General features: G+C 37.8%; 1 protein-coding gene across 3 annotated transcripts in view; it reads left to right on the forward strand.

Annotated features, from left to right (window-relative positions):
* The window catches only part of LOC148422538 (FERM domain-containing protein 5-like), a 65,813-nt gene that overhangs the window by 48,297 nt on the left and 90 nt on the right, over positions 1 to 17,426 (forward strand). Inside the window, exons 6-15 of one of the 3 annotated variants that reach the window (XM_088416874.1) lie at positions 5 to 128; positions 1,213 to 1,300; positions 1,412 to 1,500; positions 2,392 to 2,455; positions 3,207 to 3,298; positions 4,693 to 4,767; positions 5,436 to 5,504; positions 5,636 to 5,742; positions 10,786 to 11,117; positions 11,297 to 17,426. The exon at positions 11,297 to 17,426 is cut by the window's right edge and continues 90 nt beyond it. In XM_088416874.1, coding sequence (XP_088273000.1) covers positions 5 to 128; positions 1,213 to 1,300; positions 1,412 to 1,500; positions 2,392 to 2,455; positions 3,207 to 3,298; positions 4,693 to 4,767; positions 5,436 to 5,504; positions 5,636 to 5,742; positions 10,786 to 11,117; positions 11,297 to 11,344 — 1,088 coding nt within the window. In that variant the 3' untranslated portion in view covers positions 11,345 to 17,426. Of the gene's footprint in view, positions 1 to 4; positions 129 to 1,212; positions 1,301 to 1,411; positions 1,501 to 2,391; positions 2,456 to 3,206; positions 3,299 to 4,692; positions 4,768 to 5,435; positions 5,505 to 5,635; positions 5,743 to 10,785 lie in introns of all 3 variants that reach the window. The other 2 variants (XM_088416872.1, XM_088416873.1) reach the window with 2 other exon arrangements.

The following is a 17,426-nucleotide window of genomic DNA, read 5'->3' on the forward strand; positions in this document are numbered from 1 at the left end:
CCAGCTGAGATCGGGAATTACGACCCCGGGAAGCACCCTGAAGGTTACAGCTCCAAATTCCAGTTCTTTCCCAAACACTCGGAGAAACTGGAGCGGCGGATCGCAGATATACACAAGACAGAGCTCATGTAAGATGAAAAAGCCGCTTAATGTGTTTTAACGCAACGATTTAAACACAAATCCTGCAGCAACTTATGTAGATAGGCAATATAAAACAATGATTACAGGAGTAAGACTGTTTTTTCTAACTCATTCAATCCCAAAGACGCATTTTTACGTATCTTTCGTGCGTCTAGCCATCCAATCCTAGCTATGTACTGTATATATTCATTTGTTTTCAAGGGTAAAGAAGATTCAGAATATGGCTGACACTGAATGAGTTACAAACACTTTGGACTCATTTTTGTTGTTTTTGGGGAGGGGAAGTTGTAGCAATCCGAGTTTTGTTAGTTCCTATGCGGTTGTTCAACTAGAACAAATTTAGCTCATAGAATGGCCGAATGGTCGTGCTTCCTGCTCACATGCAATTCTGCACACGCTTGCCTTGACATTTGTCATGGACTGCATCAAAGGACTTATGAGGATGATGTTGATGATGGCCTGCGCAATAAAAAAGACACACACACACACACATACACACACACACACAATTAAGTAAACTTGAGCGATATTTTTTTCAGCACGTTTTCTATTTCATCATCCTCTTCTTTCCCCCTTCATCTGCCCCCCCCTCCCCCCTCCCCCCATTGTGATGTTAATCACTATTTGGCCAAAATAAATCTCAGCTAAAATTCGACAGAATGACTCAAGATTATTATTTATTTATTTTTTTAAGAAACTGACTTTTTTTTTTTTGCTACATTAGAGAACATACATTGAAAGAAAGGCAAAATCTGTTTCGTGTGTAATATGGTGAAACGCAAGCACACTGTTTGAGACTCTGCTTCCCACTAGTGGCCATTATTTTTTTCACTGTTGTACAAAATACTGGCTTGCTAAAAGTAACGAAGAAAATTATTGATCAATTCAGATCATTTATATCCACAAAATTCACAAATTAAAAATAGTAAAGTACGAAGTCTTTACAAAATTAAATTTGACCTTCCTGAAAGTAGTTTAAATCATCCCGAATAGAACGAAAATCAAAAAGATCGAATATTTTTTTTTCCCGTTCCACCACCTGATGTTACTTGTGTTGTCGTTCCCCCTCAGCGGGCAGACGCCTGAAACATCAGAGCGAAATTTCCTGCAGAAGGCCCAGATGCTGGAGACATATGGTGTTGATCCGCATCCGTGTAAGGTGGGCTGGGGCACGTGGATTGGAAACAACAACAACAACAGCAAGTCGTGAGCTGCGCTTGTTTGACAGGACGTCTTGTACTCGTCGCTATTTAATTTCTGTCTCCTCCAGGACGTGTCGGGAAACCCGGCATTCCTTGCTTTCACGCCCTTCGGTTTTGTGGTCTTGCAGGGAAACAAGAGAGTGCATTTCCTCAAATGGTGAGTTCAGCACTGCGGCGTGTCCACTAGAGTTGCTTTTGGAGTTTGGGATACATTGCTACTGTACAGTATTTGCAAGTTTCAAACATTTTTTTACCACCACAATCATCCTCCAAAAATGCTGTGATAGTAAACTGGCCCAATTTAGAGTGCAAAACTACAACTAGACCGAGTTGGGCTTTCATATAAATTAATGTCACACTTTTGTATGAGTAGTACATTCCAAGACTTGTATTAAAATTACTTTTTTTTTGTCTATCACTTTTATTTCTGATACATTACATCTGTATTATAAAAACGATGATAATCCAGTGTGAGAGTATTGTTAACATGATGCATTAATATAGATTTAAAAGTTCGTTTTAGTTTTACTTTTATTCATTAATTTCCTTCTGTGATGTCCGTATGTGTTCATTAAATCAAATGAATCAGTATAGTTGTTGTATTATTTTAAGTGTGTTTAAAGCCCTTAGACAAAATGAATGGTCATAAATGCTATGAAAACTTGCCCTGGGAGTATTTAAATCGGATCTTTCTATATCGTTACTAATAGCACTGGTAATGCGTCTTGTATAGTTACTTATTCACAACACAGCTGGTTGTACTCTTTGCACTTTTCGTATCTGTTACCACCTGTGAAGCGAGGCGGTTCGCGCCTCTGCGCACACGGCTAATTGATCACACCAGCTCTATTCAGAAACAGTAAAAATTGGAATTCTTTGAAAAATGTGTGGGTGGTACTCATGTTTCCTGCTCTCCAATTTCCTATCGGTCTTCAGGGAATGCTACCAGCCATTTGTTATTGTCCGCGCGAGCGCTGTTTATTTGATCTCAAGTGCTTTTCATGAATATTTAATCAACTTGTTTGTCTACGCTTTCCTTCCCGGATAGGAACGAGGTGAGCAAACTCAAGTTTGAGGGCAAGACATTCCACGTTTATGCAAACCACAAGGAGGTGAGAGTTCGGCTTGCCGGCATGCATGCATTTGCGGTATTTTGACCATTCTTTGGTCATTTTCTTCCACATGATTCTCCCAGTATTTTAGCCAAGGGATGGTATCACATTCAGGCATCCTAGAACATGTAATAAGCAACAAAGCAGAAGGAAGACAACAAACTTTTTTCTCGTGAGGAGAGCGGACAGGAACCTTCACCTCCTCCCTCTTTTATTCGTTAGGGTTGGTTACAAAACCACTTTAGGTTAGGAGAGGCATTATGGCAGGAAGGTAACAATCAGTTTCTGGTATGGCGATGTAGGTGGAAGTCCATATACTATCAGTCCATGCAATCACTGCTATCCTCTTTCCCAGGAAAATGGTGGCAGACACCGTACTGTTCCATTGTGTGATTAGGTCACCGTGCCTGTGATTCATTGCAGCAGCAGGAGACATGACAAATCCAACTGAAAATATTCATATCTATCAATATACATGTTGAAGAAGCAAATATGGGATAACCTAAAAACAATTAATCTTACATTTCACAGTATTTTAGCCAAGGGATGGCACTCTCTCAGTAATTTGATAACCAAGTGGACCCATCATGTCAAACTTTGACATGCTGTCACCATCTGGGTGAAATTTCAGCTCCCTAAGTGTCTTTTTTCAATGTTTCCCTTTGAGGTGACATGCATTTGATGTAAAGGATTGGACAAAATAGCGCACAATTAATTATCCTGCACTTTGTCTCGTATTTTCAACGTGCAGGAAACAAAGATCATCTTGACATACTTTGCGCCCACACCGGAGGCATGCAAGCACCTTTGGAAGTGCGGCGTGGAGAACCAAGCTTTCTACAAGTGAGTTGAAGGCCTCAATGCCTCCGTGTGACCTTTGGATAATTCGCCAGACTCACAATGTTCCATTCGAGGGAGTCTGCGGGGTTAAAAGGTTATAAAGCTCTATCACATGTTATTTTTCTCCAAGGCGAAGGGGCGCATTAAAAATGAATGTCTCACTTACTATGACTATAAACATATTGAATAGTGTATGGAAACATGCCAGGGACTCTTATGCATATCACGCGTGGGGGCGGCTGAATAATTCACTCCTATTTTCTTTTCTTTCTTTACTGGCATTCAAGGTAGTACAAATAACTGCCAGAACACAAAGTAGAATTTCCAAAGTCAAATGGAATCATGCTCAACAAATTAAATGGAAATTTAAGTCTTTTGTTGAAAAAGGATGGATGCCTACAAAGTGGTGAGAACTGTACATTTACTGTCGCGCAAATGAAAGTATTTAGTGATGTAGACTATAAATTAAATCTCAAAATCACAATAACATTAACCCACACACATTCGAAAAGTAAAATGGATTGATTCAAAACACGTTTTGGTTTCCTTCCTTTTGGAATTTTCTAATTTCTCATCAATGACTTGCATCAATTTTTACAAACGTAATGGAAATACATTATTTTCTTTTTTTAGGGGGGGTGAAAATATTTTCAGTTGTTTGTTCTTTTTTTTTTTTTTTTTACCTAAAATGTTTTTGAGGCATGGGTAATTGCCCTTTTCATGGAAATACTGAATGGTGGTTTATACATTTTTAAGGGATTTTGGGGGTGAAATGAAATAATAATTTTCCAATAATAATTTTCCAATAATAATGTTCCATTAATTGCCATCAATTATACTTTGATTTTTGTATTTTGCGGACAAGGCAAAGGGTCCACTCTACTTCTTTTTGAATGAGATGTACCTTTTGTCAAAACATGAATTTAAACATCATCTTTAATTTCATTTATGAATAATATTTATTTTTTACTTAATATTGATTTAATATGCACCAATTGAAGCAGCGCTCACAATTTTGTTGTGTACCTACTATACAATAACAGTAAATGTATTCTAGTCTTTTCTATTCTATGCCTTTTTTATTCTTTGAAGGTTCCAGTTTAAAAGTTTAAAAATTCAATGTAATCGCTCTTTCTTTTCATTAAGAAAACAGTATCAAAATTATTCTGTTGACGTTTTCTCTTTTGAGGAACATTAACTTGATTTGTTGTACGATTTTGGTCATCTGCATCAAATTATTTACCGTTTTACAGTTATTTACAGGATTTTCGGGGGTTTTTTTGCTAGAGGGGTCTAAAAAGTTCGCTGAATTGAAAACATTGAGTTTGCATTTGCTAACTAGCTCAAAATAAATATGAAATATGAATTTGTTTGTTTCTTTTCTTTTTCCTTTCCAGGCTAGAGAAGTCAAGTCAGGTCCGCACGGTGTCCAGCAGCAATTTATTCTTCAAGGGCAGCCGCTTCCGTTACAGGTAAGCTCCGGGATTTAATGACTGATGACAGGAAGGGGTGAAAAAAAGGTTTTCCCAGAGGACGCGACCTTCCCCCCGCCTTCTTTTCTGCCACGTCAGCCTTTTTTAGCCGCAGAGGATAAATAATCACAAGAAGCAAGTGAGACCAACGAATGGGGCAGATTATAGCAGGCTTGCTTACAGTGCGTCTGTTTTTTTTTTTTTTTTTTTTTTTTTTTTTTTTTTTACAACGGCTAGCCCAAGCTATCATTGTTCTAAAACAGTTCAGATGTCAGTTAATTGAATTTTAATTCAAGTGACTAAAATATGCACCAGTATTATACATGTTTAAATGATTAAATCGTTGTTAAATTCTCTTTCCAACAATACCTCATTTGTGAAGATTGACCTTGTAATTAAAAAAAACGCCCCTTTTCCCTGAATTTTTCAAATTAAGCAGACCATAGCTCCTGAACCGCCGTTCCGATTGACGTTAAATTTGAGATTTAATATTGCGCCATCACTAATAAAACCTACACCAAGTTTCAATCAAATTAGAAACCGTTTTTTTTTGTTTTGTTTTTTTCAACCTGCATATTGATATTCACACAGAGCCTCATCAATACCTTCAGCTACTACTGATGTGTTCAGCAGTTCTTTAGTTAAACGCTCTCTGTGATTTCCGACAGCGGTCGTGTGGCAAAAGAAGTGATGGAGCAGAGTGCCAAAATCAAACGAGAACCTCCGGAAATACACAGGTATGGAGTTTAAGAACTTCCCAGAAATATTTGCTTGTTGCCTCTCTGGATCTTCGGCAAGCAGTGTAAGTGTGTGTGTGTGTGTGTGTGTGTGTGTGTGTGTGTGTGTGTGTGTGTGTGTGTGTCTATAGAGCTGGCCTGGTTCCCAGCAGGAGCTGCCCATCCATCACCCATGGGCCTCGGCTCACTAGCGTGCCGCGCACGCGGCGGAGAGCCGTGCACATTTCCATCATGGAAGGTAAAGCCATAATCTTGACACGAATGCGTCGGACATGATCCAAAACCTTCATGTGTCTTTTTATAGAAAAAGGAAAAATACTGGACAAGAATGAGGATGAGTTGTGTTTTGCTAGCTTGTTAGCTTGCGCTTTTGTACTTCCTTGTTTTTCTTCTTCTATGGTGTCTGTTGGTGGTGGACAAAGTGGTTTGGCGATGTCAAGTGATAGTTGAGGTACACTGTCTGCAAGGAGACCAATGTGAATTGATGGTGGGATGCAGAGTTTTATGCTGCCATCTAGTGGAGGACGTCTGAATTGCAAGTCAGATTTTTGCTTCTCTCTCGAGTTAAAATTAGTTAAGCAGGTTATCGTATCGTATAAAAAATTAGGAAAAGGTCAAAGCATTTCTGTTTCGGAAAATCAATTATAATTTAGAGCCCCAAGTACATGTTTTTTATGTTTTTAAGAGTCCAAACATTCATTTTTTTCGAGTAATTATGTAATAAAATAAGAAATTACGTTAGGTAATTAAATATTAGACTCGCGTAATCTAATCTACTGAAGTAAATTTACTTAAGTATTTAATTATCTACTGTAATCAATTACTTTAGTTCTTAAATACCTAAATAAACAATCACTTTAGGTAATGAAGTACTAAAGTCTTCATTTAATTTAGTGATTACTTCAATACATAATCATTTTCTGATAGATTATGATTAAGTGCCAAACCAATCGATTACATTAGGTAATTTGTTGCTAAAGTAATTGATCACTTTCAGTAAGTAAGTATTAAAGTAATGTGTTTACATATTGATAATAAGTATTAAAGTAATTCTAAAAACAAATCTTGTGCGCTGAAGGGGGGATAAGAGACTACAGAGTTGAAATTGGAATGGCAGCTGCTTATCTCATTAACATGGACATTTTATTACGTTGCCCTTCGCTTTGCATAATGATGTGGATGATGCTTTATGATCTGAAATAATTTAGAGAATGAATAGCTTTGAGCTCCTAAGATGCAAAAATGTGCGTGACGACAAAGGTGGCGATTGCGCGTTCACGCCAGGGATTTCTAAGGTTTCGTTCAAATCGCAATTGCTCTTAAGACATTCTGAAGAACTTCTGAAGCAGTATTAATTGTTAATCGCATCGCAAGAAACTTTCAAATGTTGAATTGTGGATTTGTTTTCAGGAAAATAAAATGATATTCTGCCGTCTTCTGTTCGCTGAGGTGAACAGAGTAAGAATTTCACTGTGTGCTATAAATGTGACAACAATTCTCTAAGCTACAATAAAAAGCTCTTTAGTGTAATTACAGATTTGTGGCACTAGGTGGTGCAGTAGCGCTATCATTGTCAGTGTGCAGGAGTTCTAAAGTTTTTCGATTGCTGTCAACATTTTTTTCTCAATCAAACGAATGATGGACGTGATTTAGAAAAAGAAATGTTGTTTTGTTTTATTTTTTAGCAACAAAAAGTTCAGTTTGTCACAATTTTTTCTAGTTTGAATGAGGTTTGGCTTTTTTTTATTTCAGGCACGTTGATACACTTTAAGGTATTTTTTTTCTGTAATCTGTAAAAAGTCTGTAAAACAGTGGTTTCAAACTCGGAAAAATCATGGTATATATTTACATCATTTCAAAACTACAACTTCAGATTTATTATTCTTTTTTTCAATACTGTCCAAAATACAAAATCATTAAGTCGTTTGCGGGCAGGAACTGCTGCTGTGAAAAGTTAACAATTGCTGAAATTTGATTCAAATGTTTTTTCCCTTTTGTTAATGTTAAAAAGGTTTTTTTTTTTTTTAATGTAGGCATTTACATAGATCTCATTTATATTCTCAGCGGCAAGTAGGGGGGCGTGAAATGTTTTCTCTTTCCTTGGGGGGCAGAAATGAAATGATAAGCACTGAAATACAGTAACCTAGTAAGCCAAAGCAGCATTTTTCCCCTTACCACTTTAAGCAATATTTATGGTCAGAACCATAACACTGCATTTAAAATAGGATTAGAATCAAAATATCTGCCTTAGATCCTAAAAAAAATCATATATTAAAACACAGTTGTAATATTGAGTATGATTATTTCAACCAAAGTGAAAACAGCAGTGAGCCCCCCCCCCCTTGATCGTATTTTGCTGCGGCGTCAGGGGAGCTGACTTAGTGGGTCGCAGCGGTATTAATACCGCCGCTGAAAATAACCCAGGCCCGCTACTCCATGTTTGTCACTGGGCTGGGCGGGGCCAAGCCAGCACACGCCGTCGGGACACGCGTCGTCCTCAGGCGAAAGCCGCTGACACACGGCGAGCGACTCTGCGGCTCGGAGTCGGGGACGGGGACTAACGGGACCTTCAGGGACCTTCAGGGACCTTCAGGGACAGTCATGGTGAAGTGTCTGATCCGCATCACCACTCGGGTGAACGTGCACCTGCGCATGGTCAACCACTGCTACCGGGACGTCCGGGTTCGCGTGCTGAGCCTGGGGCCTCGGATGCTGGGCAAGGCCCTGGGGGTCCTGCCCCTGTACCCTGCCCTGGAGGGGCAGCCCGAGTCGCCGCCTGACACGCCGTTGCCCCGCCTTCAGCCTAGCGACCAGCCAGGTAAATTGTCAAACTCGGTATTCGGGATTAGGACCCCGCCGATGAACTCATCCCCTCCCGAAGACGGATTTTTACCTTTTTTTTTTTCTTTTTAATAAATTCAGGCATTCAATAATAGGTGTTTATTTATATATGTTGTCATCATGTTGTATTAGGCATGAGGAAGATCTAAAATAGGTACTGTGCCGATTTAATTAATTGGCCGGCTGAATAAATTTGACAATACATTTTTTTCCCCATTTTTATTTATGTTTTCATTTATTTATCGCTGAGCTGTCAAATTGTTGATTTTGATTTTTACATCAAAGGCGGTTCACATCAAAGGGAAAGCATTGAAAGAAGTCACTAGGGAGCTGAAATTTCACCCAGGTGGTGACTTGTTAAATTTCAACATGGCTCGAACACTTAGTTATCAGCAAGTGTGTCCCATCCCTTGGTTTAAATACTATAGAAAATGTACCAAAATGGTCAAAATACTGCACAAGGGTTAAATCATTTTTTTTAATGTGTAAAACAAATACATTTCAATTTACTTTGACAACTCAACTCTTGTAACTTTGCAACCAAATGTAGAATAATCTCACCGGCACAAAGAAAGACAATGATCAGTGTTTACGTAGTTTTACATTAATCATTCACTGCCTGCTATGGAAAAATCGAACATTGACGTCTATAACTGTCATTGGCAGTGAATGAGTTAAATGTTCTTCCACAAAATTGAAAATTACGTCAATTATTCATTGCAAGTAATGCTTTTTTATTCTTTGATGTAAATACTGTGATACATAGTGACTTGTAGAGTATCACTGCCTGCTGAGGAAAAATGGAACGTTGACGTCCATAGCCGTCATTGGCAGTGAATGAGTTAAAAAGGTGCTCAACCAGCTCTTTGAAAAAAAAAGAAAATATTGCAAAGCCAAGTCTAAACACCATATTAGTGTTAGAACTATACCTATAATTGGAAAACCATTGAGAAGTGTTTCTATGAGAAAATTACAGTAAATGAAAAAAAAACGCTTGTATTGATGTCACATCTTGTAGTTATATCTTACAGGAAAAAGATTGTATTAAAGGATCAAAGAAAATTACTACAATAGTCTTTCAAAGCTAGCTTTATTAAAAAAATTCAATGTGATTAATGGTGATCAATGATCAAAAATATACAAATGAATTAGTTTTATATATAATATCTAATCATAATATCAACTCATTCAGTGCCAGGGACGTCTTTTCACGTTTTTTTTTAAAGAGTCTGCACATTCAATCCCAGCTACTTAGGTATTAAAGCGATACTTAAGTGATTTTTATTTTAGTTTAACAAACGTTTAGCATTTAAATGTTTTGTGCGCAATTCTATATTATTTTAAGTGTTAATAGGACCTTTTTATCACTGCATTTTGTTTTTAATTTATCGGCTTGAAGCGGCCATGGTGAGAACACTTGTTGCTTCTGATATTTGCATGGGGGATTGTCAGGATGAGTGTAATGTTGCATGAGATATTTGAAGGCGGCTTGCTCCGACTTAACGGGTCGCTTCACGTCCATCGTTCGCTTGATGAATGAGCGCCGCGCTGTCAGCGCCCGTTGAACTCGACGTGATGATGATGATGACGCTAGATATGGCCTTCTTCAATGAGGCCACAACATAGCCGCATGTACACTTGACTGACACTATCGGGTTTCGGTTCTCACATGCGAGACTTGCTCATCTGTGCAAAAAGTCTCGGTGAAGGAGCGTGTTAGCCGCTATGTGTGTTGCGTATCAAATTGCAGCCATATCACGCTGTAGGAAGTGTGTAATACAATGCTTCTCAATTCTATTTTGCGAAACCTCCACTAGGAAAAAGTAAACAAAAAAGTAAACACTCTGCAGGGACTTCAAATAAGGTCATTATCTTTAAACGTTTAAAAGTATACCTAAAATGGTATACTTTTGAACGTATTACAAGGTTTTTTCAGGTTACAGGTTAGTCTGAAATTGAAGGAAGCGTTCATCAAAGTGCCTGAAATAAAAAATATATAAATGTTTTTTTTAACTAGAAACATTTTTGAGCAACTGAACCGTTTGATACTGAAAAAACTGAAAAAAACATCAGTCCCCAACCCTTGACACTGTGGATGTAATATCAACAGCGGCCAGAAGCGGCGCCAAAAAACAAAGATCAAGCACAAACGTATGAACTGTTAAACGAAATCATTTCCAAAACATTTCGGGTGCAGCCCACGCGGCCCGGTACGGTAGCGGTCCGCGAACCGGTGGTTGGGGACGATGTTTTAAACCATTTACTAATTTTAAAGTGTACATTTTTCTGAAACATTAACACAAGAGCACCGAAATCTTAAATTGAGATGCGTCTTTATTGAGTAAGTTTGTTTACCAAAGAAATAATGAAAACGGCGAAGAACGCTAAGTCTTAAAAGTCGTAGACGTCTCATCAGTCTCCCTTTACGTCTTTCAACCAGGCCTGGAGTCGCTCCGTGACAGCGCCCACTCCACCCCTGTGCGTTCGGTGTCCCACGGGGAGGCGTTCATCCCTCGCTCGCGCAGCCAGGCCGCCGACGGCGGCGAAGGGACGGCGGTCATCTCAGACGAAGCCTACAGCCCCTCCGACAGCGTCCTGCCCACGCCGGTGGCCGAGCACGGAGCCGAGCTGCCGGCCGCCTCGCGGCAAATTAACGGGGCGCCCTGCAGCATCGAGGAGGAGAGGGAGTCGGAGGCGGGGACCCCCACGCGAGGGGACGCGGGGGACTTTGGACAAGAGGCCGCCGCCGGGGCGCTCAACGAGGTGGAACAGGTGAATAAATTTGTGTTGAGTGTCCTGCGTTTGCTCCTGGTCACCATCGGACTCCTTTTTGTCTTGCTCCTCCTCCTCATCATCCTCACCGAATCCGACCTGGACGTGGCGTTCTTACGCGACATCCGCCGGACCCCCGAATTCGAGCAGTTCCATTATGAATACTTTTGTCCCCTCAGGCGGTGGTTTGCCTGCAAGCTCCGCTGGGTGGGCGGGTTGCTCATTAGCAAGTGAGGCGCTCGCGTTGGTAGAAAGGCCGCTCGGCCCCTCGGGGGCGCCCACGGGACTCGTCCTCCCCATGCAGCTCGGACCGCCCTGGTGATCCCGGGACTACTTCTCTCTCTCTCTGTCTCTCCTCTCACACTTTGAGTTTTTACACCCCGTCCACTTCACCTTCGCTTTGGTTCTCGCTTTTATATACACCCGACATCTTTTCTTTCCCCCTTTTTTCCCATTCAAAAGTCGGAGAACTTTTAAGAGGGATGAGCATTGCATTTATGTGGTATTTATTCATTTTAAAGGGGCATTTGCATCAGATGAAGAAATGAGCGCTAATAGAAGATGGGTGATGTGAGCTAGTGGAGTACACACTTTTGACATGACCCCACACCAAAAAGGAGGAAAAAAATACATTCTTATTGCTCTTTTGGTCATTTAAGGATAATAAAATACTGTTTTGACATTGGAGCATATTGGCGCCAAGGAACTATGTTGATGTCGGAAGAGGAGCTTCATTTATCGTTTACCGTTATATTTATCATTTTATTGTTAGTGGTATTTGTCCATTTTTGGACTGAGTCTCCGTATGGCAGGGGGGCTTGTTCTACATAGATAATTATGATGCCACAACATTTTAAGCAGTGAAAATATTTTGTAAAAAGTTCAAGAAGTGTCAGGAAAAAAATATAAAAACACCACTCACGGTTTAGCCCTGTTATAAGTATGTCTCCATTTTTGGGACTATTATTGTCTAATTGAAAAGTAGTGCTTTGCCACCATCTTGATGTTGAGGAACTACATTGAATTGAGAAAAGGAGCTTCATTTAGACAGGCCATATGAACTGTGTTGGAATGCTGGGAGGAACTTCATTTCGGCATTTTGGAACGACAACGCACACAGCTCTGGCTTCACCAGCTTCTACAAACCTCCTCCCACAAACCAAATGTTTGTTGTAGTACCAAGACTGATCTTTACGGGGCAGTATTGTGCCACAGTATATAGACGGCTGAAAATACAAACGAGGAATGCAATATTTCCCCGTAATTTGTGGTGCAAAGAGTATTGTAATGAAAAGTAAATAAACAAAATGGCGGCAAATCACTACATTAATATTCAACCTCGTTCCTTCGCACCAAGTAGTGCCTAAGTCATTTGAATTGATGATATCTATTTTTTTTTTTCCAATAATGGAATATAAGTGCCCTAAAAATATGTGGTTGATTGCCATAGGTGATTTTTTTTTTTTTTTAATCGCAATAAAGGGGAACTGCTCAAATTTACGTACCCCACTATAGGTGGAATGGACAGGAATACTAAATATAGTATAAGAGGTTGAATGTAAAGTTAAAGAAGGTTAAGCTAAATGAAGGTTCACGTGAATGAGAAGAATGCAAAAAATGGATTTTGCTGGTTTTGAGACTTGATTTCAGATGATACTGAGACAAATTTTTTTTTAGTATTATATAAGGCTATGGAGAACAGTCAGATGACCTTGTAGTGTTAAGCGGAATGAGTGAAAAATAACCTAGATATACAGTATAAATGTAGACGTGCAATGCTCATAAAGTACGAATGCGAATGTCTGTTGCTTGTGCTCATTCATTTTCATGACCTTGAGATTCAATGAATTTCAATTATTTCTTATAACGAAGATTTATTTTTGGTTTGAAGAGCAACCTTTAGGTTATGTATCATATTGCAATTAGAAGATCGGATGATGTACTTTTTTTGTACAAAACGAGTTTTTTTTCCTAATATATTGACAGCTCTGATGTATATTTTAACAGGAGTCAAATGTTATTTTGTTATTGAAGATTTAAAGATTTTTGTAGCGCCGCGAGTCAAGCGAGGGCGGGAATATTGACGGAGAAACAAATGTCAGCCTTCAGTCCATGTCTACAATACAAATATACTTGTAATGCCAAAATACATGACCGTTTTTCAAAAATCTTTTTCACATGAAATTCAATGACTTAATCGACCAATGTTAGAATAAACACATTACAAACACAATTACCGATCGTGTTATAGATGAAAGTGCATTTGGATATTTTTAAATTCAAATCTAAATGTCAAATGTGCTTTTCTTGTATCTTGTTGACATTTTATATGTTGAAATTATGGCTGCTTTTAAAACATATGAGGCAAATAATGTGAAGTCAGATGGAGGGACCGTACGAGTCTCCAACGTCATCATGTGCACAACGCCAATAATGTGATTAGAAGGCAAGTATTCATTGGAACCTCCAAGGTCGACTCCTGATTTCTTTGCATTTCATGACGCTTTTTCATAGGAAATCATGAAAATAAACGAAATAAAATGGACTTCTCATTCACTCCCAAAGACGTATTTTTACGTCTTTACAGAATCCCGACATTCAATCCCAGGTACGTATTTATTTATTTTTTTTGTTGTCTACCAAATATTAGAATACTTGCCGTAAGTCTAAGTATTTTTTTTCCAAAATACTAAAATGCCGGCCAAAAACAACCCTACTAGAGTTAGCATTAAGCCAGCAAACTTTCCAAAGTCTGTCAATTTGAAAGTAAAATGTCAAAGTTCAAGAAATTGTTGAAAAGGCACAGATGTGTTATTTACAAATCCACCCTAAGACTAATAAGTATTTTCATATGTATTTTTGTCCAAAATACCAAAACTAAAACGGCTGCCAAAAACAATACTGCTAATGTTAGCACAATGCTAGCAGCTATCATTGAATGTGTTGAATGAAGGAGAAAAAACGGTATTGTTTACGGTTAGGGTTTTCATTTATGAAATTAAAAATTATGTTTAAGGTTATTCTCACATCTATCTCATCAATGATACGCATCACACACACGCACACACCCGAAATTATGATGGTAATGATGCCCTATTTTGAAAATTAGCTGATTGGCTAGCTCGGTCAGTTGCAGATAAGGTAAAAAAATAAATAAAAACGCGCCTGATTGACTAGATAAGATTTCACCATTTTGCATTTCGTAAAATCGATTGTCATGTAATAATTAGCGCCAATTGAGCAATGATGTTTGATCGAATCCATAAAAAAAAAAAAAAAAAACGCGTTACGGCAATCTCGTTCGCTTCCAAGGATTATCAGTCTTGCCCTCAAATGTAACATAATCACCCAAAAAAAGAACAATTGTAGTTCATTTATATTTCAATTATTGAATAAAATAAATGCAATAATGTTAGATATACTACTGTATAAAACATGTATTTGACTTATTCGGTCAAAATTTAATCAATCGATGATTCAATAAGAAACGTGAACAATAACAAAAGAAACAAGAAAAAAATGCAGTAAGTGAATGCAACAAATACTACTGGACTTCTGAAAATGCAAATATTCAGCCAGTTGGATGGAAAACATTTTTCAAATGATATAATGTTCCACCTTGGAGGTTCCGCTATCGGGAGGGAGCAATAAGTATCATTCTTGATGGATTCTGGCAAAAAGGAAAATATATATAAATATATATATTCTGTATATCATTGTGTTGTTGGACTGTGTGTCTGAAAATTGTCAAAAAAAATAATGAAAAGAAGTCATCAGTTTTTTTTTATTTTATTTTTTTATTGTTTTTGACGTCGGGGAAGGAATTGACTTGAAGGTCATTCTTTCAGCGTGTTGCTTTCGCAACGTTTATCTGCTTCGGGCCGCTGGATTACGTCGTCCAATAAGAAAGCGTAAAGAAACAAGCACATCGTCCCTGAGAAGTCAACGTCCTTGTATCAGCGTCATGTAGCGTCTTGAAAGGAGAAAAAGAAAATATCGCACAGCAAAGGAAGGCAACATTCAAGAAGCAATAATTTGATTTAGAAAAAAAAAAAATGTGTTCATTGAAAAAAAATGTGGTCATTGATCCGGTTACAATTGTATTTTCATAAACCTGTGTAGATGTTATGTTTCATCTGCTTAAAGGGACACTGTGTAATATTTAGACAGTTTTTCATTAAACAGTAATAAATTAAATGCTAATAAATTTCAAAAAGTTGAAATTAAATGTGTTCTTAATGACCAAGAGTGTGTTTTAAATATAATCGTAGGTCTAGTTATGAAAGGTTATTACATGGGTGGTGACACTTGTTCGTTATAGCTGTGGACAATGGAAAATGCAGCGCCTCCTGCTGTCCGTAATGAAAAACTGTCAAATTTTACATAGTGTCCCTTTAATGTTTTTATGTTTACATGTTTTTTCCCCATGAGAGACTTATTGTCTTGGTTACTTAAAGAACACCCATTTTCACAAGTAAAAAGGTTATATTTAGTCTACGATTATTTTTATAACTATTTCATTTTTCACGCAGAGATACCGTAATTCCCCAAATATTTTCTCCCAAAAACGAAGGCCAAAAGTATGGGTGCATCCTATAAACAGTAGCTTAATTTTATTTATTTATTTTTAACCATCCGAAGAAGATTGATCCGTCATCCACTTAAACCGAGTTTTGACGCACAAATTAACATTTTTTTTTATATCGGCGGATACTTGCTGATAATAATTACCGTAAAGGACAAACTAGAGGCCGAAATCAATTAGCTGCTAATATCAGCTTGTGTTAGTTTAGGTTGTTACGGTTAAAGAACAAGGAAAGGTATTCCATTTGACTCGCTTATTAATTGCGGTCTTTTGGCATAACTATCATCATCAAACACTGATGGTCCATAACTTTGGGTATTTATGATAAAATGAACTCGAGCCTTATCACAAAGAAAAAGAAAAACAATTACCTCGCCTCGACCGCATATAACGTTACCTTGGCGAGGGGTTCACGACCACTCACAATGTGGGATATCTGAAACACTCTTAACTCTTTAATATTATTATTTAATATTAACGGTAACATAGAAAGTGTTGGAATCTGGCCCTAAAAGTAAGTGTGCGTACTATACACAGTTGCGTCTTATTTGGGGGTATTACGGTAAGATAGAACACATTTTTCACTTACTGTGAACTGGAAATTACATCACATGCGCAAGGCTCATGTAATGATCAACCACAGCTCAGCTTGTGAATGTCACATGACAACAACTGAGCCGTGATTGGTTGCTGTCAGAGCCTTGAGCACAGGTTTCTTTTCAGTCAACAGCAAATGGTTAAAAATATTAAAATATAAAAATAGCTGGTAATATATGAATTGATTACTCAATTACTAAGGTAATTAAATGCTAAAGTAATCAATTACTTTATATATTCATCAATCATTTTAGGTACTTCTAGGTAATTAAGCACTAACTTTATAGGCGCTTGAGTACCTAAAGTAATCATTACTTTGGTACTTGGTACCTAAGTAATCCATTACTTCATTCATTGATTGCATATAGTAACTGAATGCTAAATCAACCAATACTTTATTCATTGGTTACTTAAGTAATGGATTACTTCAGTTAATATTACTTAAGAGTATTTTTAGTTATGTTGATTTGTACCTAAAGTAATTGATTACTTTAGTACTTTTAATACCTAATCAATTACTTAAGTATCTAAAGTAATTACTGAGTTAGTGTCAGTGATTATTTTAGTATCTATCGCATTGATTAGTTAATTCTTATTTCGCCAGCCATTTCAGCCATACACCCAACGTTTGAAAAATATGAATAGAATTAACCAGGATCAAATGCCTGAACTCTAAAAATAATACAATGTTTTTGGGGTTGAATGAGTTAATTGTAGATTAAAATAAATGTATTAAATCATAATTAACGGCTAAAGGCTGAATACGTGAACAATCCTTGTGGTTGAGTTCCGGTGGGCTTCAAAAGAAAGACTTTGAACAACATGATGTATAAACATCTACATAATGACTTAAAGTGGCAATTATTTGCTAAAAGTTCTAATTGGCTGAGACAATGATTTTGTTTACGTTCCTTGATAAATTCAGGCAAACGTCCAATGGTGCAAAGAGTACTGTACATGGGATTCCCTCCTCAAGATGCTGCACGTTCACGTTTTCTCATGATGTGATTCATGTTCCTATATACAAGTTGTATATATTGCAACATCCATGTGCCAAATCCAGCTGTTGACCCGTTCGGAACCCACGTTTGTACCTTAGCAGAACCTTACGTATATGAGTCGGTAGA

Source organism: Hippichthys cyanospilos, chromosome 6 (genome assembly GCF_059441005.1).
Source record: "Hippichthys cyanospilos isolate Australia breed blue-spotted pipefish chromosome 6, RoL_Hcya_1.0, whole genome shotgun sequence".
In the NCBI taxonomy this organism is placed as follows: domain Eukaryota; kingdom Metazoa; phylum Chordata; class Actinopteri; order Syngnathiformes; family Syngnathidae; genus Hippichthys; species Hippichthys cyanospilos.